Source organism: Lepisosteus oculatus, chromosome 11 (genome assembly GCF_040954835.1).
Source record: "Lepisosteus oculatus isolate fLepOcu1 chromosome 11, fLepOcu1.hap2, whole genome shotgun sequence".
Classification (NCBI taxonomy): domain Eukaryota; kingdom Metazoa; phylum Chordata; class Actinopteri; order Semionotiformes; family Lepisosteidae; genus Lepisosteus; species Lepisosteus oculatus.
This window is the reverse complement of record NC_090706.1, coordinates 34,535,538-34,563,437: the sequence shown is the minus strand read 5'-3', so window position 1 is coordinate 34,563,437 and position 27,900 is coordinate 34,535,538. Positions and strand designations below refer to the sequence as shown.

Here is a 27,900-nt window from a genome sequence, read left to right as displayed (position 1 = left end):
TGGCCTCCTAACAATTGCCATCTATGAATTGGCCTCATCACTCTGTTCTCCTCCCCACTAATAGCTGATGTGTGGTGAGTGTTCTGGCTGCCGTCACATCATCCAGGTGGATGATGTACATTGGTGATGGTGGAGGGGAGTCCCCATTACCTGTAAAGCACTTTGAGTGGAGTGTCCAGGAATGCGCTATACAAGTGTAATTATTATTAATTATTTCTATAACACACAGCATGTATCTCTGATATCTGTTCTGGGCTGAGAATCATATATTACAATATTACTTTCCCTAGTTCAGTTCAACTTTCCAAGTGATCTTTTTAAGTAGAAGGACTTTATAATCTCTGTGGGTTTATCCAAATAACTTCCTAGACAGAATGGGGCACTGACAGCTAGGTATATGACAGAGGAACTATTTTATACACAGCAACAGCCTGTTTGCTTTTGTTTGCTTTAGAATTTAGATCCCAGTTCCACACACGGAAATGCATCTAACGTTAGGCAATCATTTACTTAAGCAAAATGTCAAGGAGAGGTGCATAAGGCTTGTGTGTGACAGCAGTCTTCAGATAGCAAGTGGAATTCCATAAAACACACCTTAAAGCCTTACCATTATAGCAAGAACTAAATGTTATTCATGTCCACCTATAGGAAAAAAAAAACTCAGATATGTCTTCACCAAGTTACTGTAGACAAGGCTTTTTGATGGCATGTATGCATGTTTGCTGGTCTGCTAAAGCTTATTCTTAAAAATCAAGCCTAAGGTCTTAATATTAACTTCAGCTCTAACTGTGCCTGAAGATACACCTACCCCTTTAATTTCAAAATGTGACTGAAGAAATTTGACATCCATTTGCAGGAATAAATTGGGTAATCCCAAACTATAATGTCATGTTAAAAAAACACTCAGACCCCCTGAACAATCTCATGCTTGGCTCACCCAGCCTGTCAATCCCTGAGTTTTCTGCATCGCTTATACATTCTGAATCCTTGTTCTCTCAATCCTCTCCCTGGTTTGCCTGAGGCCTAAATACAAGCAGAAGTGCACGATAGGATGGTATATGAAGTATGATTTAGACAAGCTATAACTAATGTCAGAGTACAGTGCAGCGAAAGGTAAGCCAACCACTCATGTTTTTTTAGGATATTGTGTCACATATTTAAATATAAAATATGACCTAATATGACTCACCTCCAAGACTTGCAACATGTATCAGAAGATGGACAGGGTGCTTCGTTTCAGAATTGTATTCTAAATTTTGATAGTAAACACCACTTGACCCTTATTTACATGCATGGCTTTATCTTTAAGGTTACACTCTTAAAACCTTTGGTACCTCAATAACCAGAAGTTGATGTTATCTCTTTTATTGGTTTAATATTTAACTATTGGAAGCAGAACTATACTAAAAGGTACAGGAGTTCTAAAGAAGAAACTTTTCAGACACACTGAAAAGTAATAACACAGTGATCTCCATGTCAAAAGTTAGTGTACATACTCAATCAATATCTGTGTTATTCTATAAGGATATATATATAAGTTTTAGAAAACAATGTCAAAATATCACCAATTAGCATACTGAGCTAGTAGTAACACATTTTTAAAAGTAAAAACATTAAAAGAAAACAAATCTTCCACAAGGACAGAACACCAACATGCTCAATGCATTCTACCTATTTCATTGTGTTTGTTAAGCCTGGTATATACCCCTAGGTTTAAACAATAGTATCCTTCTGCAATTCTCATTCCTTTAGTCCTCCTTTTCATGGCTGTCCAGAAACCAGGAAGCATATCACTTCCGTGACCCAGCCTGAGTGCTACTACACCACCTTTAGGAGGTGTAGTAGTTGTGGTTTTAACAATCTGCTATAAGGAGTGCCAACAGGAACTGTATTATATTTTGCTGCTATGAAAGTCAGACAGAAAGAATTTATAATTGTGCAATGAGCACAGGATCTCTTTCTCTCCCGGTTAGAAATAATCCTAGAAACTTAGGTATCTTTCAGAAAACTTTATTGCTCTTCTTCTTTTGCACAGTATGTACAGATTCCTTTTAACCATTTTGTATAAAGCCTGTAAAATACCCAGCCAAGATTTTTTTTAAATTGTAAGCGATATCTTGTGTATGTTTGTGCTTCTTGGCCTGGCCCATTTTAACTTTCAGGTTAAATAAAGAAGGTTCCATACATTTTAGAATGTTGTTGATGCTAAGTAGCTGCTGAATGCACATGGTATACTGAGGGTCACGGAACACATCTCTCTATATTACCGGCTTGCTGTGCGATTGTAATATTATTAACAGTATATATCATATATATATATAATCAATATATGACTGACAGTAAATTCTGGATGGGTTTTCATAATAAGTTTCCTTATAAACCAAAGCAACAGGAGACAAAACAGGACAACAACAGGAGGAAAAACAGTCAAACCCAAGGAAAGGAGATAAATCTCAGCTAGTCTCCTTGTCAGCAGCAGTGCCAGGAAATAGTTAAAACCTTTCGTTACAGACATAAGAGGCTGCTCCTGCTTGGAAAAGACAATCTGAGCTTGAATATCTGCTAAAAGACTTTTCAAGCTTCATTTCACACAGCAGAGCAAACCACAAGCTAACTGAAACTGAACTGTCCCTATAAGCCACCAGTATCCAGTTAAAAATTTAGACTGTGCTCATTAAAACTGCTCTGAGAACAAAACTGCAAACTTTTCCATGTGGCTGTCACCACGTTCCTGGGGCTTGTTTGGTCAATCTGCTCACTCTAGATAAGTGGGACGTAACTAGTAACGTAACTTAACAGCTGTTCCGCTCTGCTTCCTCACTGCCTATTACATCTACATATGGTCACAACATCTGACAGGGAGCTGTGCTTTTTTTATTAACTGTAGGTGCACTGCTGATCCCAAACGCCCATGGAATTGACAATCAATTAAAGCTAAAATATGACAGCATTTGACTTACCGCCTGAATAAACCACTAGTCTCAAAGTCCAAATAATACAAAAGTTCACAGAATAAATGTTTAACTTTAAAAACTACATTTGCAATAGAGTCATGTTCAAAGGATGAAGGACCTTGTATTTTCACCTTGTACACTGATCATCTGATATGGTATAGGCATAACGTCTTTACCATACAGTGAGAAATGGTATCTAGAGTGTTACACAGCATACTTACTGAATGTTGTTCTCTTGCAAGAAATTTAAGTCCTATAAAAAACAGTGCCAAAGCCAAACATACAGTACCTGAAACAAAGTTAAGAGCCTACTGACATACTCTTTATACATCTATCAAGTGTAGCCACAATATTTTTGTATACAGCAAATTTATGTTGTATCTCTGGAACTGAAAAATTAACTGGTTAAAAGCATAATACATAAATACAAAATAAATACTGCTTAACAGCATTTTTGTATACTACCTTGGGTTGGGGGAGGGGCTATAAAACTATCAGATTTAAGGTCGTTACAAAATGCTTCTTACAGCTAAATTTTGTCCTCCTTTTAACGGTTTCCTTTTTCTGTTAACCTTTTTGTTCTTCAATCTGCAGGGTTTGGGTGCTGAATATGCATATACGCCAATGTCAAGATGCATAAACCTCACAGCCACACAGATGAGATGCCATTTTGTTCAAGAAGCAAAATAATATAATTTTAGCAGATGTTAGCTGACAATTGAAGTGGGCTGAAGCCCTCTGGGTAGCCTAAAAATTCTGTTGACGTAGCCAGGAGAGCGCAGCTATGTGTGAAACATGCCAAGAGCCGCAATAAAACAGGCTACAACAGTCAGACTGACTGATAGGAAGCAGGAAGAGCATGACAGTGTCGAGGCCTTCAGAGTGACAGACGTGTTTGTAGGAATGTGGTAAATGTCACTCAGGTCTTTTTCATACGGCACTGATATCTTCTTCAACTGAGTTTAGCACTCCACCTTTTGTTTTTCTTTAAACTAACAGAAACTCCAGGTCTTTGTGTGTAAGAATTCACCTGCCTATCTTTCATCACTCAGACCCGATAAGACTTCTGTCTTCACTAGATTTACTGGCTTTCCATCTTTCTGCTGGTACCAGGGCCCTCTGGCAGTGATGTTGTAAACCACATGGTATGTGGTTGTGTATAAATCTGCACACATGCTGCTTTGCTCCATGGGCAACAAGACAGATCCTCAAAAGGCAAAGACAATCTCTGTGTCAGGGCTTCCAAAGCCTGATATGCAGGTTTCCAGTGTCTTCAGGTTATTCTCCAGCTGAGCTACGTTACAAAACAAAGTTGTTGTTTTTTTTTACTGGAGCTTTCTTGATTACCTGCCAACTGCCGAAAAAGCTTCTTACATTAAATGTTATATGCAGCATAAAATCTAAAACTTCTTACATAAAATGTGTATGAAAAGTTCAAATTTGCAAAGGAATTAAACAGAAAATGGGTCCATGGATTAGGTGCAGAAAGTCATATTTCCCTGTTCATATGTTTAACAATCTTCTCATGTTTTGATGAACACGATGAATATCCCAATGTGACTTAAAGAAGTTAACGTTATAAGGGTGTCAACATGGCTTTTAAAACAAACTCACATCACTGATTTCCAAGTCAGAAAACATCTCTTTAAGTAGAGGCCACATATGTTTCTGTACTTCTGTTATCCATCTGTTATGAGAAATCCTCTTCCTTCCTAGAAAGTGTTGTGGCCCATTCCAGAAACAGGGGGCAAAGGTAGGACTTTAAATAAATGACTGCTCTTGCCCTAGACAGGGCTGCAAAGAAAGAGGGAACTTAGAATAGCCAACACAGCCAGCACATCAAACAGCCAGTATGTCTTAAGGTGGGGGAAGGAAACTGTAGCATGGTGATGAACCCAAATGACCATGGGAAGGCCATGCATTTCTCACACAGAAAGCAAACCAGACTGCAAGGAAACCTAGGACCCAGGAGAGGCTAAGAATCAGCACTCATGATCACAGCGCTATGTACCCAGCTTTGATGTCATATCCTGTTGTACACATAAAAATGTAAACAATTTTGAGAAAACAAGCGTTAAAACATTTGGAAGTATATGATTGCTGTAGGTCTTTGACTTTACCCAAGTTTCACTAACAGGAACTTCCCTGATCAGTGCTCTGAAATGTTTGGGAATTAAAGGTCCAGTGAATTTGACAATTTCATTGTTTTCAGTTATGAGAAACAAAAAGTCACATTCCATCCATTATAACAGTTGCAATTGACCAGTTAAAAATGTTATAATCTTTAAAGAGTATTCTTAAAATAAGCACTTAAGAGTTTCCCTGTTGAAGATAGACAGGTTATAAAGAAAAACTTAGGCGACACAAACTTCAGTGGGAGCTAATCATTAGCTCAAAGCCAAACACATCAGTAACAATTAGACTTGGTGATGACAGTGGGAGGTACCACACAGGAAACAATAGTACAGTTAAGATTATGCAATACAGAAATTGGCATTTGTCTAATTCATTTATCAACATAATAAAATGTTTATAAGATCTTAGTGTAATATCCAGAACAGAGAAAGAAATAAGAGGCATGAAAAGAAGAAAGGCAGAAAAAGGGAAACGGTTAGGCAGCAATTTACCTATAATGGTATTTGTACTCGAACTATGGCACAGGTGGCTATGCCAGACTTGAGTCTTGGTTTATCCAACTTCAGACGTAATTTTCAGAAAAGCCTCTTTGCCTCTGAGGGTATGCGTGCAGAACACGTAATCCAAACGCCTTAGATTAAAGGTATTTAATCTTAATCAAATCAAACACAGCTGATGCGGCTGTATCAAGCACATGTCAAAATGCTGTTCTTGTGAATGTTATTACTGTACGTCTCCCTTCCAAATGGACACCATTTTTAAAAATGTCATTCTTCAACCTTCACTGCAGTCCACCCCTTTCACTTTTTACTGCAAGAAACATCTCCATGGTAAGAACTAAGCAAAACAGAATATAGTGATATTTTAAGCAGCTCCCTTGAAAAACATCAAAATTAAATTCCATCAAATATAAAGGCATATTTTAATACAAGAAGTCCTGAAATAACATAACTACACAAAGAGAGTGCTGCAAAAAATCTTAACTTCAATAAAGTTACTTGCTCTCATTTTTTTAAATCTGCAGTATCCCTTTTCTGCATAAAATATCCATTATGAGGCTCACATTTCATTCCTGTAAGGTACAGTATTCTCCTTCTAGGGCACCACATTAAAAGAAAGGATTTTGCAATACAATAGATTAATAAAATGGCAACTTCATATACTGGACTCAGAAAAACTATACAATTTTGGAAGAAAATAAGATATTTTGATCTGAAACTAAGGATATTTTTTGTAAGAGAATTCATGACATTTAATCAGGGAATTAAAAACACTGGCTCAGATTGAAATTGGCAGCCACTTTCAAACTTGTCCACCTGCGAGCTCATTCTCCTTCACTGAAGGCAGTGACTCAGCAAGGAAAGAACTGGTCATTTTGTTTCCATGGCAACAGCAGAAGCTGAGGGCACATCTAGCTTTGCTCACAATGATGCTGAAGGAATATTAATGTCAACAGAGGGCGCAGTAATAGAGCCGCTTGTATTTGAGGGACATTTAGACATGGGGAAAATGTAAACACCGCTAAAATGTTTTATGATGTGTTCTCCCAATTTCTAACTGCTGTGACAATAAACCTCCCACCCCCTTTCCACATCTCCTTGTGAATAGTTAGTGTGGCTTCAGTGTCTTATTGTCACTTTTTAGACAATGTCAATACCTGCAAACCTAGGCGTGAGCTGTCGAGACTTGAAGAAAACCTAAGCCAAGTCTTCCTGGAATGTCGTTTCCTTTTGTTCAGGGTAAAAAAAAAAAGAAAACAAAACTTGGCAATGCTGATGAAAATGTGAGACTGTCAAAGTAACATTATACTACAGTGACACCAGGAGTGCGGTAAAGACCCAATCGGAAAGAACTGAACTCTTCCAAAACATTAAGCGCTTAAAGGGCAAAGAAAAGCAGCTTTATTAAGTGCCTTAAAAGTATTTAGAACAGAAAGGAAAGGAAGGCTGAAAAGAAGAGGGGATAAATATCATATAACTTATAAAAAAATTGAAAGACCAGAATCTTTAAAGAAAATGTTGACAAATAGTTAAAGGAAAAATGAAAGAGAATACTGTACCTTCAGTAATTCTAAGTCCTATTTTCAGATTCAAGCCCAGGCCACCCCTAATCCAACCATATTTAGCGTGGGGGACAAACCCAAAACCAGGCTACAAATGGACAACCAGTGAAATCCAAATTTTTAAAAAACAACTTTATTGAAATTAAATTTGTATTAATTATAAAAAAGTACACAATTGTACAGTTACATTCTTTTGCATATGATTGAAATAGGAAAGCAATCTCAATGTCATTAGAAGGGGATAACTGCAGTTTTAAATACAAATTAACTCCATTATGAAAATGAGACAACATATCAATACAGGGGTCACATTTAACAGCATTTAAAATTAACTGCCAAAATATTCATTAAACACATTTCATTATGGATAAACTATAAAAGTCCTCTTAAAAAACTTTAATTACATATGTAAAGTGAGATACCCTGACAGCATGCAGTCTTTCATTACACAGGTTAGAAGTTCCAAGCACCATCAGCTCTATTGAAAATGGTAAACAAATGCTGTCTGTTAATTCACAGCTACTTTGCAATTTTAATGTAGCTTATCAATTTTTAATTTGTATCAAATGAACCTCTGAATTCTGACACACAGCTTCTTACACAAATCAGACTAATGGATTCTGTCCTTTTGCGAGTCATAGCACAAGTAAACTAGAAAATTAAATAAAAACATTTTAAAATCGGGGAACTGTTCTCAACACATCAGACTTCAGTCAGAAGCAGAAGTAAACTGTACTACGATGCTGGTTTATATGACAAGGGGCTAAAAAGTTTTATCTGCTTTTTTATACACCACTGTGGATTTTTCACTACAAACCTTTGACTAGGAGTATGATATCAAATTATTTGTTATACAAAGTAGAACAGGGCGGTGGTTACAGCACATTCCAAAATAAAAATACAAATTGTTCAACTTTAAAAGGAGATTTTGACCCCCCCAAAGACTATATATATTACTGAAAGCTAATATTCAGTTTCATGTTTGATATTTTAAGTTTAAAACTGAAATCAAGAAATTACTGAAGACTGAAAAGCTGTTGGGATTCATATTCAAACACTTATGACTTGAAAAGAATCAATTAAAAAAATTAAATTGAACATTTTATGACTCATGCTAAATATTGGCATCAGGATCAAAAAATAAAACAGCATATGCTAATAAATTTTTAGATTTTTGCATCAAGAAAAACTGACGAGAAAATAATAAATATAAATAAATAAGTACAAGAATTACATGAACAACCAGGATGCACATATAATGCACACTGAGCCTTTTCTTCAAAAACTAGTTAAAGATCACTTTCCCAGCACAAGAATATCAAGCACTGTATTTAGACTGGTAATAGTTTAACCTAAAACAGTTACTGGAAACACCTAAGACAGAGAAAAATACCAGAAGTAAACAGTAACTCCAATGGAGCAACGAAATCAGAACCCTGCATACTTCCAAAAAGAGTGTAGTTAAAATGTGACCCTTTGTTGAATGAAAACACAAACACACATGTACTTAGCCACCAATAATATAAACCTTCTGAAGCTGAATCATTCATCGTAAAAACTAAAAAATTAATTATTAACACATGTACAAATGTAAATTCAATTAAACTGCAATTATTTCTTAAATGGCTTAAGAGATCAAAGGAAATTACCATTTAGTTTGGTTTGCTTTGCGCTCATGAAGATGGAATGCAGTCCTACTTGCTCAGTGCTGCAGGCTTCTCACCTTTAAATTAGATATGTTGTAGAGCAAAGTGTTGATCTAAACCACCCCTCTCAACCTTTGCTTTTTAAATGTGCTATACAAGTTTTGTGACTCTGAAACCTCATTATACGCAGGTATTTAACAGCCCCAAGAACATAGATTAGGCACTTTTGACAAAAGGGATGGGATGAAATTACCTGCTATTAATCTTTGAAAATAATTTACTCAAGCCACAGTAAATGAAAATGGTATGATTTAAATCATTTTTCATTTGCTTGTCATAAGGTTAAGAGGTAGGAATTGAAAATTATTTGGAGCATGATCGCAGGGAAAAACGTATTCCTATATATTGCATTTTGCTTAACATCTCCAGTGTTAGCATGTTCGTCCATGGTCAAGAAATCAGTCTCTCCAAACTTTACCCAGTCAAAAGGAGGATTTCTAATTAGCCCAATTTTAGCTCAATCTTTTAGGCATGTACTGAGAATGTTTAAAAATATTCAGATGTATCATACGAAAAAAATAATAACCATGTTTTATACATGAAAAAATCTGACAAATATAATAAACTGTTCTTTTAATTAAAGAGATTTTACTTTTCAGTATGTCTAGAAATTAACACAAAGTTCAACTTGTGAAATGTGTGCCCTCTGCTCTATTACACATTCAAAAAAGGAGTCTGCATAGATCTTTTTCTTCCTTCATAGCTGAAGCAAATGCAAAGAAGCCACAGCAACTAGAAACACTTCCTTCAGTCAAAGGTAAAACAAAGTAGTGAAATATCCATTCTGTACATTCTGTAGCATAGAATTTTTTTTAAATTACTGAGCAAATAAAAAAAAAAAATCTTTGGTTTCAGACAAGTCCATTCCTACCACACCTCATTAGTCCACATTATGTTCCTGTCCAACCCTGCTGTGTTTAGGAAGTCATCTCCTACCTGTTTGTTGCTGTATTTCGGAGGATTGGCCTTGTAGCTGTAATCCGAATACTGGTCGGAGCCTGTGGAATTGTTGTCTCCAGTCCCGACAAAGGTGTTGGTTGCTGGGAGGTCTTGCACAGCTTGGTGCTTCTTAGATGCAGAGGGAGACTGCGGTTGAAGTTGGATGGAAGGAAGGGGGGAATTTGAGCGGTAGTGACGGCCAAGATCAGGGCTGCCAGGGGGGTAATTGAGGGGTAAGTGGATTCTGGGGCTGTCGGTGACTCCATCATTTATTAGATTGAATTTTAAAGTCTTTTGAAGACTGGCTTCCTCATCCTCTTCTATAGGCTTTGCTGGTTTGGGGGCTTTACCTTTTTTCCCCTTTTTTCCTTTGCTGCTCTTCGGGCCCTGTTTTGGTGCATACAAATCCTTGGTCTCTTTCTTGCCAGCTTGGTAGCCACTCTTAGCCTCTTTTTGCAGGTGGTAGCGAATGACCACGACAATCACAATGACCAAGATGACCCCAGCAATCCCTGCAAGGCTGCCGTATAGAATGTTGCTGCGTTGGGCAGCATGTCTGTAATCAGGATCACCAGCAATGTCTGTATCTAAAGGAGTGTATAGACTGTGCCCCACAAGCGACTCCACTAATGTGACATTGTTGATTGTCTCATTCACAAAGATGTGCACCAAAGCCGTTGTATGCTTTGGAGGTTTCCCTTTGTCACTCACTTTCACAACTAATCTATGAAGTCCATTATGCTTCCGGAGGAACTCTTTAGCTAAAGTGATCTCGCCTCCAGAAGGAGAAATGCGAAAAAGCTCATGGGGATTGCCACCTGTGATACTAAATACCAGCTCTGCGTTAGGGCCAGTATCGATGTCTTCAGCCTCAACTTTCTCAACTGTTGTATCAGGGCTGGTTGAAGGGGACAGGTGCTTGTAGGAGGAGTTTGAAGGTTTGGTGACAAAAGGTGCATTGTCATTTTCATCAAGCACATTAATGGTCACACCAACATAGGAGGATCTTGGTGGATCTCCACCATCTACGGCCTTTAGACGAAAAGTGTAGGTGCTTTCCTTCTCCCGGTCAAAAGAGATGCTGGAGAGGATAGTCCCAGTGCCATTTTGAATGACAAACTTCCCATTATCTGGCTCCACAGAAAGACGCACTCGAGCATTCTCGCCTTTGTCTGCATCAATGACAGTGACCATGCCGACTGGACTGAGCGGGGGCATGTTTTCCGAAACAGAGAAGCTATAGCCATTCAGCATGAATTTAGGGTCATTATCATTGCGGTCCAGCACTTTGACTATTACTGTGGCTGTCCCTCGAAGACTGGGAACACCTTTGTCAGAAGCAGAAACATGAAATTCATAGCGGTCCCTATGTTCACGGTCAAGCTGATTTCTCACCCGCACTTCTCCACTTTTTGAGTCTATTTCAAAAAGACCTTTGGTTGAGGAGTCCAGGACAATGCTGTAAGTTAGTTCTGCATTAGTGCCACTATCTGCATCTGTTGCCACAACATCCACAACCTTGTCACCAGGCTGATTTTCTTCAGCAAAATCCACTTCAAACACACTTGGAGAAAAGATGGGGGAGTTATCATTCACATCTGTAACCTGGACTTTCAAGGAGTTTGTGCTGGACAGAGCTGGGTTTCCAGAATCTACAGCTACAATCTCAATTCGGTAATCCTTGACACGCTCGTAATCTAATAAGGTTGCAGTCTGAAGAAAAAACTTCTTCTTCTTGTCACTTCCAGATTCACTAGCTGGCTTCAACTGGAAAGGGGCATCACCAGCAACCACACAAGTGACTACTGCATTCTCTCCTTCATCACGGTCTGAGACCTGGACCACGGCTACTGGGGTTCCAATGGGCATGTCTTCAGAAATATTGGCTACCCCATCTTGGTGAGTTACCAGACCAATTCCACGGATCTCAATGGAGGGAGCATTATCATTCTGATCCTTTACATTGATGGAAACAAAGACTTTTGAACTCTTCGGTGTGGGTCCTTTGTCCCTGGCAATCACATAGAATTTAAGCACACTTACTTCTTCCCTGTCCACAAGCCCCTTCACATATATCACACCACTAGATCGATCAATCCGCAACAACCTCTGAACAACCTCATTGGCTTGATGGAAAGTGTACTCAATCTCTCCATTGGGCCCCATATCGGAATCAGTTGCTTTCACCTGCAAACAGAGAAGCAAGATTTAAACCTGCACTGAAAAGTAATGCAGAGATCCTACCAGCAGACACATCAGACATCTGATTGAATAAGAAAATTCACAAAAGGATTATTTAAAAATGTATATATCCAGTTTGCATAAAACTCATTCATAGTTTGGACCTGTCAAATAGTACAGAAGTAAAATAATTCTTTGAGTTTAAAAGTTCTAATGAAAATAGCACATACTAAACATCAGAAAGGTAACAGATTAAAAAAAGCTATCTGCCACATCATGCTCATCTGGTTTGATTTCTCTATAGGACCATAATCGGGAGTGGCTGTGTTTGGGAACAGAGACCCTCCACGTATGAAATCCAGTTTGGACAATTTAGAATAGCCAGTTGACCAAACATGAATGTTTTTGGGAGGTAGGAGGAAACTGGCAAAACCCACATCTTCTATACAGTCAGGCTCCTCAGGCCCAAATCAAACCAAGGACTCTGGATCTGTGAGGCTGTAATGATATTCATAGCATAACTATTTTTAATTTGGCATATTCCTGATAAAACAAAATGAGCCCACACCTTGGCATAATGAATTACATGTGCTCATCCAGTGCATTAACATAAAATCATTTCATTGTATAATGTTTACTTCCAACCCGTAACCTTACTTAACAAAAAAAGCATGAGAGGATCTGAAATGCAGAGATCTACTCTACCAGTAAAAGTTACCACTCAACTTAATATCATGTTGAAAAAACCTTTCAGTTGAAAATCATATGGTTAAGTGGATTAATTGCTTACTGTTCAATTAATAGTCCTTGGAGCGTCTGACCTCATGTCTGGACATTAGTCTCAATCTGCTGCTGGATTTCCTCCAGTACCATACATATCAGTCCCCAAACGTTGCAACTGTTACCTTTCCCAGAATGCTTTAAAACACATATTTAACCAAAGCAAAAAAGAAAATACCTCTCTAAAAATATTATTACTTTTCCCAGTTTCCTTAACCCTAACCCGGTTACCTTGGAACTGTGCCCAGGGCCCACAGAGAAATATGAGTACTCCTGGTAAGAGCCTGCTTGTCAGGCAGCTTTTCAGAGCTCAAGTGCACTTGTGGAAAAGCACCACAGTTCAGCAGTTCCAGTTTCACTCTGTATCTCAAAGCTTCCATTTGTTAATTGCTTTTAATATGCATGTTTATACACACCATCCGAACTTAAGACCTTATCTTGAACAGACGAACAGAAATGAAATAGGACAAGACCTTACATTTACTAGAAGTTTCACAAACAACTGTTTCACAAAACAGTTTAAGCTATGAGGATGACATATACAATCTATAGCCTAGAAATCTTCATGTAATTTTACCTGAAGAACAGAATGTCCCACAGGGCTGTTCTCGGGCAGCTGGGCCTCATAACTCCCCTTTTCAAATTTTGGGAAATTGTCATTGGCATCATTGATGGTGACCCTCAGCAAGGCACTGCTGTAACGAGGTGGGTTTCCACCATCCACCACCTTGATGGTAAGGTCGTACGAGTCCTTCTGCTCCCTGTCCAGGTTCCCCATCACAATTAGCTGCGGCAGCTTCTCACCTTGATCCTCTGCCACCTGTAACCCAAAAAGATTCTGTGCATCGGGGCTCACGGTCAGCTCATAGTTAGCAACTCCGTTGCGTCCTGAGTCCCTGTCATTTGCCACAGGAATTGAAAAAAGTGCCCCAATGTGAGTGTTCTCTGGGATTGACAGAGTCAGGATGGGGGAGGAAAATTGTGGTGTGTTGTCATTTATGTCTTGCACCTCAATTTTACCTTCTATGAGACGAGGCCCCTGATTCAGAATGAGGTCTGTAATGGACACCTCAAATTCCAAAATGCAGGGCTCTCCTTCAAAAAGGTTCTGACAGTCTTTCAGGGTCTCTCGGTCAATGGGTATCTCAGTGGTGTATATATCTCCAGTTTTGCCATCTACACGAAGGTAAGGGGCTCCAACTTCTAGCTTGTAAAGATGGCCAGAGTCTGGCAGACCTTGGTCAGATGCTAAGCTTCCAATCAGTGTGTTGGGTGGCTGCTCTTCAGGTACTTTGTAGATGATACTCCCCAGAGTCCTGTTGCAGAAGACCAGTAACATGGTCCACAAGAGAAGAGGTCCAAGAGACAGATCCATCGCCACAAACAAGACTTCAGCCTAGAATAACAACCAAAAAAAAAAAAAAAAAATTGAAAGTCAGAGCTGAAATGTCACTGGAACATGCAAATGTTAAAAAAACAATATATTCCGTTATGAAAAATCAAAATGTTCTTCCTGTTTGTGTATAATTCTGTTTGTGTATAATTCCTTAACAGAATAACTGTGAAAAGGTTTATGAGAAAAGTCTTACAAGAACAATACACATTCTGTAATCTTGTAGTTTTATAAATCATGTGTGTATCGAGTGCATATGAAAGCGTGTAAAGCTAAAAGATCGAGGAAGATCATAAATACTGTGTGTCCACCACAGCTGCCGGTATGATCTCACCGCCACAAACAGACAGGGTGAAGCCAGAAAACTCCAGCACGTTCCACCCCTTCAAAGATTTTGTGCAACAAAATCTATTGTGGTGCAGGGGTAATTAAGTTTAATAACAGACTCAGAAGCTGCTGCAGGTTACCCCCCACCCCCACCTGCATCATAAATATTTCTGGGCACTCAAAAACTAGGGAGAAAAAAGATTTCCTATTCTTCTGAGAGACTTGCCAGACCACTAGTTGTGCTACTTAAAATATGGCTTCTTAGTGTTTCTTTAACACCGTCGCTTAATACTTAATTCCTGAGAGTCTTGCAATAATGCATCCCCTTTATTAAATGAAGGACTCATTAACAAGCACATATGAAGCGCATCCCATTAAATTAGTAAAATTCAAGATACACTGCACACATTTTCCCTGCCATAATTTATTTCTAATATTGAAAATGATGTACCTTAATTAATGTATTTATTTTAACTTTTTTATTTTATTTCCATCAAGGTTAGAGTGCCTTCTTTGATGTTCTAGTATTTGAGTAATTGCAGAGGCACTTTTACATTTGGGAAACAACTGCCTATTATTGTCATCCTAATGAGAGACTTTCCAAAAGGTGGGACTAGACTGATCCCTGACCTTCAGACTTTTTAAATTTTAAATTTTAAATCACTGCAGCTCATGTTTTATTTTAACTAATGCCTTAAGGTTTTAAAGGATATATTAATATTAAGAGGATTAAACTATATCCAATCCCTGCTATGCCAGTGTTTTTGGAGTTTGTCAGGGCACTAAAGGTGCCATGTACATAGGAAAGACACACAAGACATTGTGCATACCAGGCTAATGTTAAGCCATTGAAGTCTTTGAAAATAGCAAAACTGCTCGCACCCTGTTCACTGTTAAATTGATCCATATTTTTTAGAAGCTGCAGTTTAACTATAGATTCTAATTATGTCAAAGATGCTCTCATAACTATTAATATTAATAACTATTTGACATTTCTGCAGATATAGAGGATCTAATTAAAATCTGAAATAACAAAATGATGGGTTTGGAATACATCTCCAGACTTATCTTTTGTATCCTCCACAGTGCACTGCCAAATATCTTTCAGACAGCCAAGCTGATCTACTTTTGTTGTCTGTAACAGGCTCAATAGAACTGAAGCAATCCTCTCGGTATTTCACAATGTGCTGATGAAGGAGTGAGCAATCACTTGAAGCATTTTTACCTCCAATGAAAAAGGTAAGTAATTTCAACTATTTGTAGCTAAGATGAGATGACTCACCTCCCATCTGTGTTAAGAAAAAGAAGGATGTATTTTACTGCCTAAATTGTATGAGGTTTACTGGAAACTGTGTAAAGATACATTAGATAGCTTTATAAGGGGACATTTTTATAATGTTATTTAATAACTAAAAGGCACTATATTCTAAGTGAAGAAGTTCAACTTCATTTTACAATCACTTTTCTACAATTATTTTCACAAACAGAATGTCACGGCAGATTGAAATCTGTGTCAGTGCATAACTTGTGGTATTGACAAAACTAAATTGGAAACTTTATAAATGAAATATAATTTTAAAGTGAAATCTCTAAATGTACAGATCTGAAAAGGCTATAATAAATGAGTAATGAATACTGAAACAGATGGATGGGCAAGTATTAATATAGTCATATTTCACTGAAACATGTCCCATTGGCCAAAATGTTTTATTTAAAATTCGATTTAGTAGTCAAACATCAAAATATAATCTGCATGTTTGCCATTTTAAATAATCACGCCGTGTTCAAAGAGCTTTTTATAGCTGAAAGCTTCTGCACAACTACCACCAAACCGAAAAATACATTATACTGTCTGGTTAGAGAAGCAAAGCTACTGGTTCACAGTGACAACAGTCTACAATACAATATAATTTTACATGTGCCATATGGACATCAGCAACATTAGGAATATTGTACTCAAACTGAAGCAGGATTCAAAATGAACTAACTAAAAAACACACACCTAATAATCAGCCCCTTCAGCAGGGTCAATGGAGCCATAATGAACGTGAGGGGACAGTTATTTTTTACGTCTACAGAATCTGTCCCCTTTTGAGTTTGCAGCTTCTGTCATCTTGTGGAGAGCGACATCTCCTAGGACATGCTTTCAGAAACAGAAAGCAAAACCATTAATTCATAAGGCAAAAGAATGGAGGCTTTAGCCATGGCAACATTTCATTGAAGTTTTTTTGCCATTTTTATGTGCTGCTGTGTAAAGTTTTAGAAAAAGATCCAGTTAGCAAGACACTTGAACTGCATTCCTCTGTATTTATAGAATGCTTGGTTGAAGTCATGTTTTCATCCAACACTGCTACCCTCCCAAAAATATCAACATTCTTGTTTTCATCTCAGTGTTGTTACTATCCTTTCTGCTGTTTTAACCTAAACAAAAGGTGCTTAAAGCCTTGTAAAAGAATAATTGATATTCTGACAAACACCTACCCTTCTGACATACCAGTAATGTATTAAATATGTACAGCAAGCTGTTTATCACTCACCCATGCCACCTGGCACAAAAAGCTTTTAAATATCAGAGTTTTAACAGTAAAGAATAGTGAAAATAATCTGAAGTTCACAATGCAGGATGTCTTGCTGCCTGCCACAAAAGTATAAGCCAGGTGATTCACTGGAATTATCAAGCTTTTTTCTTTGTCGATGCTTTTAAATACAATACATTGTTGAAGATAATAAGGTTTGTCTAGCTGTGCCACTGAAAATCCATTTGTCAACACTGACTTCCAGCAAAAGACAAATACAGTAGGAGCTAAATAGAATGTAATCAGTAACAATATTTTGTGGGTTTAAAGAAGCTCTGTAATTACAGTATAAAACATATTCATGGAAGGGATTTAAGGTCACAGTGTTCTACACATTTTCAACTTTGGCACAAATCTCTAAGGACTAGGATAGACCTAAGGTTGACCAAGATTGAAAATTTCCCCTTTGGGGAATGTATACAAATGGAAAACTACCAGGAATAATCTGTTGGTGTTAACAGACAAAAACAGTGTTATATTTGTGATGGAAATATAAGTCTCACCTTTGACTTTCTGACCTTCTGTGCTCAAAGCTGACCCCATCAAATTCAACACCCTCATGCAAACCCTTAAGAGATCATCCACTGGAAAGCTTTTGATTGGTCACTGACTGAAAGGTGTGATGTTTAACTGCTTTTTTCAGAGTGACTAGGCAATGGGCAGTTTATGGTTAGATTAATTGCCTTATCCCAAGAGGCCCAGTGCTTACAAAATCACTAAATGTCCTCATCCGTCACAACACAGTGCACTTAACTCTTGCAAAACATCTGTAGCATTAGTATTTTATTGAATTCTTAGTTGTAATTGGATGTAGTTATGTATTGCATTTATATTGTGCAAAAACTAAAGCAAGTACGGAGAAATCTGTGGGCCTGCATATTGCAGGATATGGTCATTTTTATTCAGTGCAGTTATTGTATTCAAGAGTCATCTGGGGAATACAGGGTTTGTGTCTCAAGAGGCTAAAATCAAGAACAACATGCTTGAACGTGGGTGGTCTAGGGTCCCCCTGGAGATAAAGAGGATTATTTTAATTATTTCTTTTAGACTGTGTTTGGCTAGATTAGTCCTAAATGAGATGCTGCTAACTGTTGCCTTTTCGGTCTACTTTAACAGTCTCATAGCCAGGGCAAATTGAGATGCAGAGCATGTGGGTTAACATAGTTAGAACTAAGCACTGTAACGAAACACAGCTTCGTTAGGTAGTAGGTAGTGCTTTCATTTGTTCTTTAGGTTTAGATGGCATTTAAAAGCTACCACTTAAGCAGTAAGCTAATCACCTGCTAGAAAGTCACCTAAGAGAAAGTCTAATGAAATAGTGAAACATAGCACAAAGAACAATAAACGTTAAAAGGTCATCTACTCGTCTTCTTTAGGGCACTGCACTTTCAGGTAGATCTGCACTATCCCATTATACAACAAACCGCTTCCACTAAAAGAGCACAGATAATGTCATCTGTTGTATGTTGTACTGTTTGTTTCTCTACACTTTTCCAGCAATCTGTGACAACAGCAATAAATGCTTAATGCTGTTATTCTTAGTAAAATATTTGCGTGAACTGAGTTTATGTATAATGGAAAATGGAAATTTTGCTCTAGATAAAAGATGGCATATTAATAAATGACTTGTCATTATTAATTAATTAAATTATTGATGTAAATTCTCCCTTTGACTTTTATAGTTGTCAAAAATGTTTCTGTTTAGATGTGGGATCACCAGCATTAGAACAAGTGAAACATTCTCCAAACAACTGGAATGTTCCCTATCCTCTGGCGTCAGGGCTGCCAACATGATGCAAACCACATGGGCTGATGGAAATTAAATGGCATCTTAACAAGTAAATCAAAGAAATGTGATTTTTTGGCCAATCTGTAATAAAAGGGAAGGCAAGACAAGGAGAAAGAAATTCAGTTTTAAGCTCTCGTCTTACCGTCTCAGCCATTTGCTTTAATAAATAACAACACATTTGCCATATGGTAAATGGTCATGCTGGATGTTTTAGCATGTATTAAGTGAGCTGGTTAACACAATTTCAGTTTTTGTATGATGCAAAGCACCATGAAGATTTTATCTTTAATTCTTTTATCCATCTATTTCCTATCCACCTTATCCAATACTGGGTTGCATGGGAGCTGGAGTTTATCTATGCAAGCAATGGGAGCAAAGTGCGATACACCCGGACAGAAGCCAGCCCCAACACAGGGCACACTGACATACACTTAAACCAAGGACAGTTTTCACAGAAGACAATCTACCTTTTCCTTCCACCTTTGGACTGTGGGAAGAAACCGGAGCACCTGGAAGAAACCCATGCAAACACTGGGTGAGCTAGGAAGCAATGCCGCTCGGCTATGTTGTTTGCTATTAACAGTGTCATCGGCAGACAAAACAGGAGCTTGTCCACAACAGCAAAATACATCACACATCTTTTCTGAAGACTACCTACATCACAGCACTATTCATAACAGACATTATTTAAATGTGCAGTGTTGAGCTTTCATATAAAAGGTTGAGCCCACCAGGCTAATTTAAGCTACAGATCATATATTTGAGACAGATAATCCAACATCAAAAAACACCAGAAATACTAATGGCATTAAGAAGCAGTTACACACAAATGTGCAATTATATTAAAGAATCTGCATGCATATTGCATATTACACACATCACCAATTTGCAAGCTTTTAGAGAAATGTGCATTTATTTTCACTACATTAAAATCACTTAGATTTTGCATGGATTTCAAAATAAATGTTAACACCAATCTGATTCCAGCAAGGAGGTAGAAGCAGAATGGAGACAAAAATGGTGTTAATATGACAACACTTCATAAAAAATTAGGAGCACATGTTGATACACAAAATAAAGAAAATGTATGACTATTTTAAAATTAACATTGATCGAAGCACTGCAGACTTTGTAGGTGACCATTTGCAATTTTACTTACTACAGTGAAAATCGACAACATGTAGCAATTCACTAGGCAGGGATGTGGGAATATGGAACAAGCTACCCAGCGATATTGTAGAAGCCAATACCCAGGAGTTATGAAGCCAACTTTATACAGTCTAGATATACCAAATGGCCTTTTCTCTCCTTTAAAATTGTTCTTACACTTCTGTGCAGCAGAAATATATCTGCAGTTTTTAACACACTTGAACATCCCATGTCATTTGCCAAAGTGTTTTTAATCCCAACAAAATGTAATCTAGCTGTGATAAACGCAAGTTCGTCCTTCAGCATCCTGCATTTTCCCGTTTATTTTTTTATTTATGTGCTTCAGTTTTCTCCATTCATACTTCATACAAAACTAGAATGCCATCTCATGTAGAGTTCTTTGCTGAACATCTCCCCATTCTTTGCTGGTGTGCCATCGCATATACTGCATTTTAATTAGTTATCAGCGGGATTGTTGCATACACACTGTCATTTTTAAAACACCCCAAGAAAGTACAACTAAAAGCTAAAACTGAAGACAACAAACAGCTTTGTTAAACAAAGCTGAAATGCACTGTTTAAGCTGTATTGCAGGAAACAGAATTAGAAAACTATAAAAGAAAACAAAACTAAACTCACAAAGACATTGGTATTAAATACATGTCTTCTGCCAGAGACACGAGGGGAATTTTCACTTACCAAAGTGAAAACATGCAACATAAAAAGATGAATGGTTTTCATCACTTCAAATCACTAGTGTCTGCATATTTGTATGTTGTTTTAAATCAACATGCATCTGTGTAATATTCAGTTTACTAATATCCTGAAGTGGTACATTAAAGAAGGTATGATAAAAGCTTTTGGCGATACCATCAGTTTATACTTCTACCCAGAAGTAATGTCACCTGAAATGTCACTCATTCTAGTTCTGCTAAAACCAAGGAAAGATAAATGATGTTAGAACTAGGCACCCTAATTTAAAACAAACCACAAAATCCCCCACCACACACACTCTCCTCCCACTTCAAAGCAAAACACCATTTCCATATGACCACAAATACATCTAATAACGTCAGTGGTAAAATGCTAAATCATGCAGAACGATCTGTAGCTTCAAACATGGGAAGTAGTTTGTTACTGTCACAATTATGTTAACATCAAACTCTCTAGATCTCACATTTTATTCCATTCAAATAGCAGTTTAAAACTATTTTGACACATTAAATTACTCTCAAAAAGCTATAAGAACACTGGCCCCGGTCAAATGCATAGTTCACATTAAACTGACAAGTGTAAATGATTGGACACATTACAAAATATGCAAGTTTTTAAAACACATTTTTTCCCGTGTAATTAAAAATGAATTCAGATAATAGTTTCCATACTTCTTTAACATTGCAATGTCATTTTAAGACATATCATTCTAAAAACTGCACATCAAGTTGAAATAATCTATCGGCGTTCTATAATTGTCCTGCACTTTGACCTTTTGGGTGCAGGGCATTACACTATATAATTTTGAAATCTCTATTTTTATGTCTCATCATAATTTTAACGTTGAATGCAGCAGAAATACGCCTGGACTCACTTAAAGACAACCGCTTTCATTAATAACTATACGTGAAAATAATATTGATAATTGCTGTAGTTAAACACTACTTTTGGAATGTAAGACTATCATAATCACGGTCAAGACACAAAAATGTTTCGCCAGACATTTAAAACTACCCTATTTAAAAATCGCTGTACATATCATGATGTATGGCCGCTAAACACTTATTAATCGCTCTGTTTTAACAATTCCAAATCAATATCTGACTTTAGTGAGAATCATGTCCAGTCCATGATAGTGCTCAAAAAGATTTCCAGACACCAGCCTCGGCTTTCGTCCAAATCCAGAATTACACTTTCCAGATTAATTAATGGCTACCTCGGAAAAACAGGGTCAAACCGGAGAGTGGAGATCGTATTAATGAGGAACAAAATCCTTCTGCTTGCAAATATTATTCTCTACTTCAACAAATCTTCCCGCTCCTTTCATTTTCAGCTTAACCTTTCGGAGAGCAACTGACTGCATTGCCTATTCAGTGGCGCTCAACAGAACAATGTTCGTATTCTTTCTACGTAAACTGATAAGTAAAAAAAATTTCAAATAAATTGCTCTGTCATCTTAAATCAATCCATTTTTAATTGGGCTAAACCCAGAATGTAAATGAATTAGCAGGGCACTTCAAACTGAAAGGCAGAGTACCTGATTTCGAATATGTATAATTTTTACGTGAAGCAAGGTAGCAGCACCCTAACAAGAGTTTCTTTCAAGGCTCGTTCACTTTGGCTGAGCAGCAGAACAAGTCTGATGATGCTGCATTCTCCCTCTCATGACACTGTTGCTCCTTGGCTCACAAACTGCATTTAATCCTATTAAAATCACCGCCGTTAGATCCACCGTCTCATTACCAAAATCCGATTCACTACTCCTCCTTAACCGTGTTATTTCAAATACATAATTATTTTGTGTAAACCACAGCTCTTCATAAAATCAAACCCTTCCGTTCAACTTTTTTTTACAATGTTTTAATGTGTCAGTCTACGCGGTATTCATTAGCCTCTAAATGAGTTTACGGTACGATGCAGGTACAAGTGCAGTTGGAATAAATATTTGGTTTCAGCAGTAATGTAGCTTATAACACAGTATAAAAAGATTTCCTAAATTTCAGAATGCAGGAGATTTACAGCCCTGAAACTCGAAGCTTTCGATGTGCACTGGTCACCAAATGGGTATTTACACAGTTCAACGAGTCGGCATTTTCACACGTTTTTCCAAAGGTGGAACAAAAGGCTATTAGGATGTAAAACATTCCCTAAAGATCGCACCTCTGGTGCACAACCTCGAATAACAGGTTTAAACCACACCGTGAAAACTGTGGCAACCAGAAGAAGCTGTAAAACCGGAATCTCCAGTTACGACAACAGCAAGTGAACTGTCTGCTAAATTGCACAGGGAGCGGAAGACTGGTAGACTACTAAAATACAGCAAAATACAATCAGCTAGGAAGTCAACAAAGATTTAGTTAACCCTATCAATTATACATCACATTTATGGTTTTCTTCGCAGAGAATGGTACGTCTTGACGACTAATGTCGAAATCAACCGCTGACTGCGCTTTCCTAATGAGCTACAGGTGTTCATCGGAGAACACCGTGGATTACATTAAACTTGAAAAACACAAAAACGTGCAAACCACAATATATTTAAAATTCTGGTCACCGATGCTTTTGCGCAAGAAAACCTCACCACCAGCGAAATGTTAATAAACTACACTACAACATTCTAATTGACAACACTTGTGAACAGACATTTTATAGTCTGCGCTTTATTTCATTGATAGCGAAGATATTGTGCGTAGATTAACGGGTTCCATTATTTTATCTAGAAAAAAATAGGAAAACTATGCTTTAGGCATCAGGCACAGTGAAGCCTAACAGTAATATTATACCATGCTGTATTTGCGTTATGCGCTGTATTTCCTTGGTTTTTAAGCGCTTTCATATCTGTTATCTAGAGCCGTGCATTTAAAAAATATTGTCAGAGCGTCTATACCATCGGTATAGCCTGAACCACAGACACAGCACAGGGAAGTAGTAGGGGTAAAAAATAGATCAATACGTGTTTCATGAGAGCAGCAAGCTCTTCAAAAAAGACTAGCTCACAGCTTGGCGGTCCCGTGTGGTATGATGGATATATGAATGGAAAATATTTCTAAATAAGTGGAAGCAACATGCACTGTATATTGCTACAGTCGGAGTTGAAATAGTTTACAAAGATTTTTTTATATAAATTATAATAGAGATCAGAATTCAAACCATTCGGTGAATAAAAATGTTATAATTTTGGGGAAGACAACAAGTGTTCCCTTCATATACATTTGAGTCTTTAACGCCGCGACACTTTTTTTATACCTAATAAGTCGCTGACTGTTTCATGCGAAGCCTTTATTATTTAAATAGTGCTTTCAGTTTGAAAGCTTAAGATCTAATGTTTGAACGCATTATGTATTCAAGTTGTGAGTAAATGCTTTTGAATAAGAATCGCCCCGTTTCCTACAATACACGTACATTAACTTACAAACTTAAAAGAATAGGAACACTTAAGACTAGTGGATGTGTGCTGTGTGTACATCATAAAACATGCTAAGTGAATGCGGAATCATTTATATTTCTGAACGCGAATAATAAAACATAGGATGAAATACACTGCAATGAGGTTTCACTTGTGTGTTATTAAGTTACAAATAATGTTTCACTTTCAATTGTATTTTTATTTGTAACCTTCTGAATCTCCTACCTTAGCGGGCGAGAACTCCTCTAAGCCGGCTCCGTGCGCTTGTGCCGGGCTAGGAGCGGCGCTCTCTCTCGGTTCTCTAAGGCAGCCACTTCAGCCCACAAACTCCCACGTTTAAAAAAAAAAAAATCCAGCTTTTAAGAAAACGCCATCCGCAGAGGAGCAAAAAACCCCAAAGAATCCTCTATACCATCGGTGAAAGCTATTCCACAAATCCTTCTAAAGGTCCACACGGTTTTTGCTGCCGTCTATTTCAGTAAACACTGCGATGGATGGAAACGTATCAGTCCGACAAAATCTTGATTGCAGTAATGCCCACGTGATTTTCCCCCTACAGAAAGCAGCCCAAAGTGTCTGAAACTCCGAACTGGTCTTACTGCATTCCGTTGCTCGGGCTACAAGGCTGTGTCACTGCCACTAAGCTCATAATATATTGTCATCTTAATGCATTTTCACTCTTATGGGTTTTCCCATTCGATATGAATTATACAGAATAAAGTGACGAGTTCTGGTCAACGGCTTCCAAAGCACGCACACTTTCTACCCTTTTTAATCTTTTTTGGCACTCTGCAATCTTAGGATGCCCCAGACTCGTTCACACAGCAGCACACCTTGCACAGCTCGGGCAATGCATATGAGTGTGAAGCAATTTCCAATCCCTCTTCTCTTCTCTCTCTTCTGTACGAGGCTCGCAAGAGAGGAGACACGGGAGGTGGAGCTATTCGGGAACTCTTCAGCTTTATCAGATTTGTTAGTACTTAACCGTCACCTGCTACACAGGGATTATTTTAGTGAGAAGTATCTTACTCTTTAAAAAAACATTATTTTATCAATAAGAATCAGACAATACTACGGATCTTAGAACGGATTAGATATTATAGTGGTGAAATGAGACGCATAGCCCTATTCGTATCAAATTTAAGAGACGTATTGACCAACAATTTTTGGTATCAGTTATCAGTAATTTTTAAAATATTCCGTCTGGCAGAGCCTCAGTTCCCATTTCCTTGAAGTTTTGTAACGCTTTTCTCATATGACATTTCAAAACGCATTAGCTTTCAAGCACCAATGTGAAGACAGGTCGCCAGAAAATCACGCATTAGCCAACGATTTTCCACTCATTGGAAGACCGTTGTTAATCAGTTTTCTCTGATAGGCCATACAGAAAGGGTCAACAGAAATACTTACCGTTTTCAATGAGGGAGTAGGGTGTTCAGTCGAGGTTTTTACAGATTTTTGTTTCACTATTGCAATTGGAGATGGAATAAGTATAAGGAAAAAAAGGTCCCCTAGCTCTTGACCAAGTATCGAAACCTACAATTATACAAGGATAGGGTTCTGTGAATGTTGTTTGTTGAGAGAAGATAATACGCTAGTAAATGGGCTTTTTACTCGCTTGGTTTAGAGATGCATTTCAATCGCCCCCTTGCACAATCCTAACATCGCGCGGAAAATTGCTTCTGATAAGGAGGATGAGTGTTTCAAATCTACATTTCTTAGTGAGGTATGCTATTGAAGCGGTTTGCGTGTCTTGTGTTTTGTTCCGAAAATTGTTTTGGTTTGTTTATAATAACTACACAATAAATACCTTTTAAAAAGCAATACCACGTCCAAGGTGTATATGATCTGTGGTTAGAACCAATAGCGGCGGTTAAAGTCGATAATGTAAGACTGCAGGACGGTAACAGGAATAAATAATGTTCAATAATCCATCATCACTTGTTGCCATTTTCCATTATGATAGCAATGAGAGTGCTTGTGAAATATGAAGTAATGTCCATGCTTTCATAGATGCTGTTTGATATGTAAGAAATTATTAATTTCATTCTGAAACGACTGTTTCGTTCACTAAAATATGAAACGTGTCCATCCTTGATAAATAATCTGCGATTGACTCGAGTCACTTTAAGACCAAAAAATACGTTCATGTGAAAACCTATGCGGTAAATCTACAGTACAATCAAGCACAGTATGATGTAGTCAGTACTGGTGATTTTTTGTGAAGATATATGTGAATGCTACGTTATATTGTAACGTTAATTTAACGTGTAATATCTGCTTTCCGCCAGACACAAACTGTAAGATACCAACACCTAAAATGAAAAAAAAAATCTGAATTGCTGTCAATTGTCCAGCACTACCCAGCGGGAAGCTTTCTTTGTTCTAATGGCGCCACCTTCAGGTATTTATACGAATCTCTAAGAAGAAAAAATATACAGCACCTCCGTTATCATGTTGTGAAGACAGTCGAGAGGTTTTCGTCTAAGGAACAATAGTGAGTTTTATTACCTGTTTGTCATATATTGTAACAGTGCCCACAACAAGGTTTTAGAAACGTGTGTAAAATCAGAATACAATGTTTTTAAAACAAAGGTTCAAATGTCAGCTTCAGTGTGTTGTTGCAACAAGTACAGGTTAATTCATCCCGTCACTCCTAATGCATAGCCGAAACGTTTTTTTCTTTAAAAAAAACTATTTTTGATAATTTGCTGGCCACTTGCTGTTCTAGCTCCCTACTCGAACTGTACAGTATGTTATTTTAGGCCTCACGTTAAACTTATGATTAAAGTTGTTATTAACTTTGAATTCAAGCATTTGTGTTTTCGTAAAAGACTTAAAATGTATTTTAATTGACTTTTTGCTATTATTCTTGCATTAAACACATGAATTATGAAATACAATATATTGCAAATTATTCAGAAATTCAGAGCATTTTATATGGTTTATTACTGGCAAACATATCGGATAAAAGACATTTAAATATGTATGAAGACTATTTTGTCTAGTATAAATATCTTCAAACACTCAACACAAACACACACATCATACATTATATTACTGCAATTAGTAATTACTGCAGCAAGCTTAGTTTTAAGACAAATTTATTTTCAACAGAAAAGTCATTTGCTGTTGAGATATAACCAGTGCTGCCATGATTTTTTTGGCCTGAGGCCACTACTTTAAAGAATGACCACCATACCAGAACAGAGATTCAGACTGTATATCTTGTGAGCTGAACAGTGAGATTCAGAATTGTAAAAAGGGTAACAGAACCATATATTAATGAGCTCATCAAAGACATTTGTCAGAAGCGGGTTAAGGCCTATAGGTTCTTCATTAGACACTGAATTAAACTCTTATCTTGCCCCTGAGCAGGATGAAAGGTTGAGCAAACACTGAGATCAGGATCAAAGCTGAGTGATTCACAATGGTATAAAACAGCCCCCAATCAAGACAGAAGTCAGGAATATGAAACAGATGACTTTTAGGTTAGGTTAGAGAACACTGTCATTGTTGTAAAGTGTCATGAAAGTCAACTACATGAAAGCACTGTATTCAATTATGAACTTTGAGATTTGTTATATTCAATACAATACTTGCAATATTGTCTTATCTTGCTCTTAATTTTGCTTTTTTTTTTCAAAGTTGAAAAGAAGGAATTTCTTTTATGACCATATGGCACACAGCTAAATAAACCAACAGTTGGTCCATTTTTAGTGCCTTTAACTATTTGGGTCTTACAGAAACAGTTTACAGAACAGTCTGTTACATTGAGGGAGGTAAAA

At 37.4% G+C, this 27,900-nt stretch overlaps 1 protein-coding gene across 3 annotated transcripts in view; it reads right to left on the bottom strand.

Annotated features, from left to right (window-relative positions):
* LOC102682712 (protocadherin-1) overlaps positions 1–25,006 on the bottom strand; it is a 172,515-nt gene extending 147,509 nt beyond the window's left edge. Inside the window, exons 1-4 of one of the 3 annotated variants that reach the window (XM_015349855.2) lie at positions 24,338–25,006; positions 19,311–19,352; positions 13,336–14,154; positions 9,795–11,984 (exon numbers count right to left, since the gene is read on the bottom strand). In XM_015349855.2, coding sequence (XP_015205341.1) covers positions 9,795–11,984; positions 13,336–14,133 — 2,988 coding nt within the window. In that variant the 5' untranslated portion in view covers positions 14,134–14,154; positions 19,311–19,352; positions 24,338–25,006. The remainder of the gene's footprint in view (positions 1–9,794; positions 11,985–13,335; positions 14,155–19,310; positions 19,353–24,337) is intronic. The other 2 variants (XM_006631900.3, XM_015349856.2) reach the window with 2 other exon arrangements.
* Positions 25,007–27,900: the final 2,894 nt, after the last annotated feature.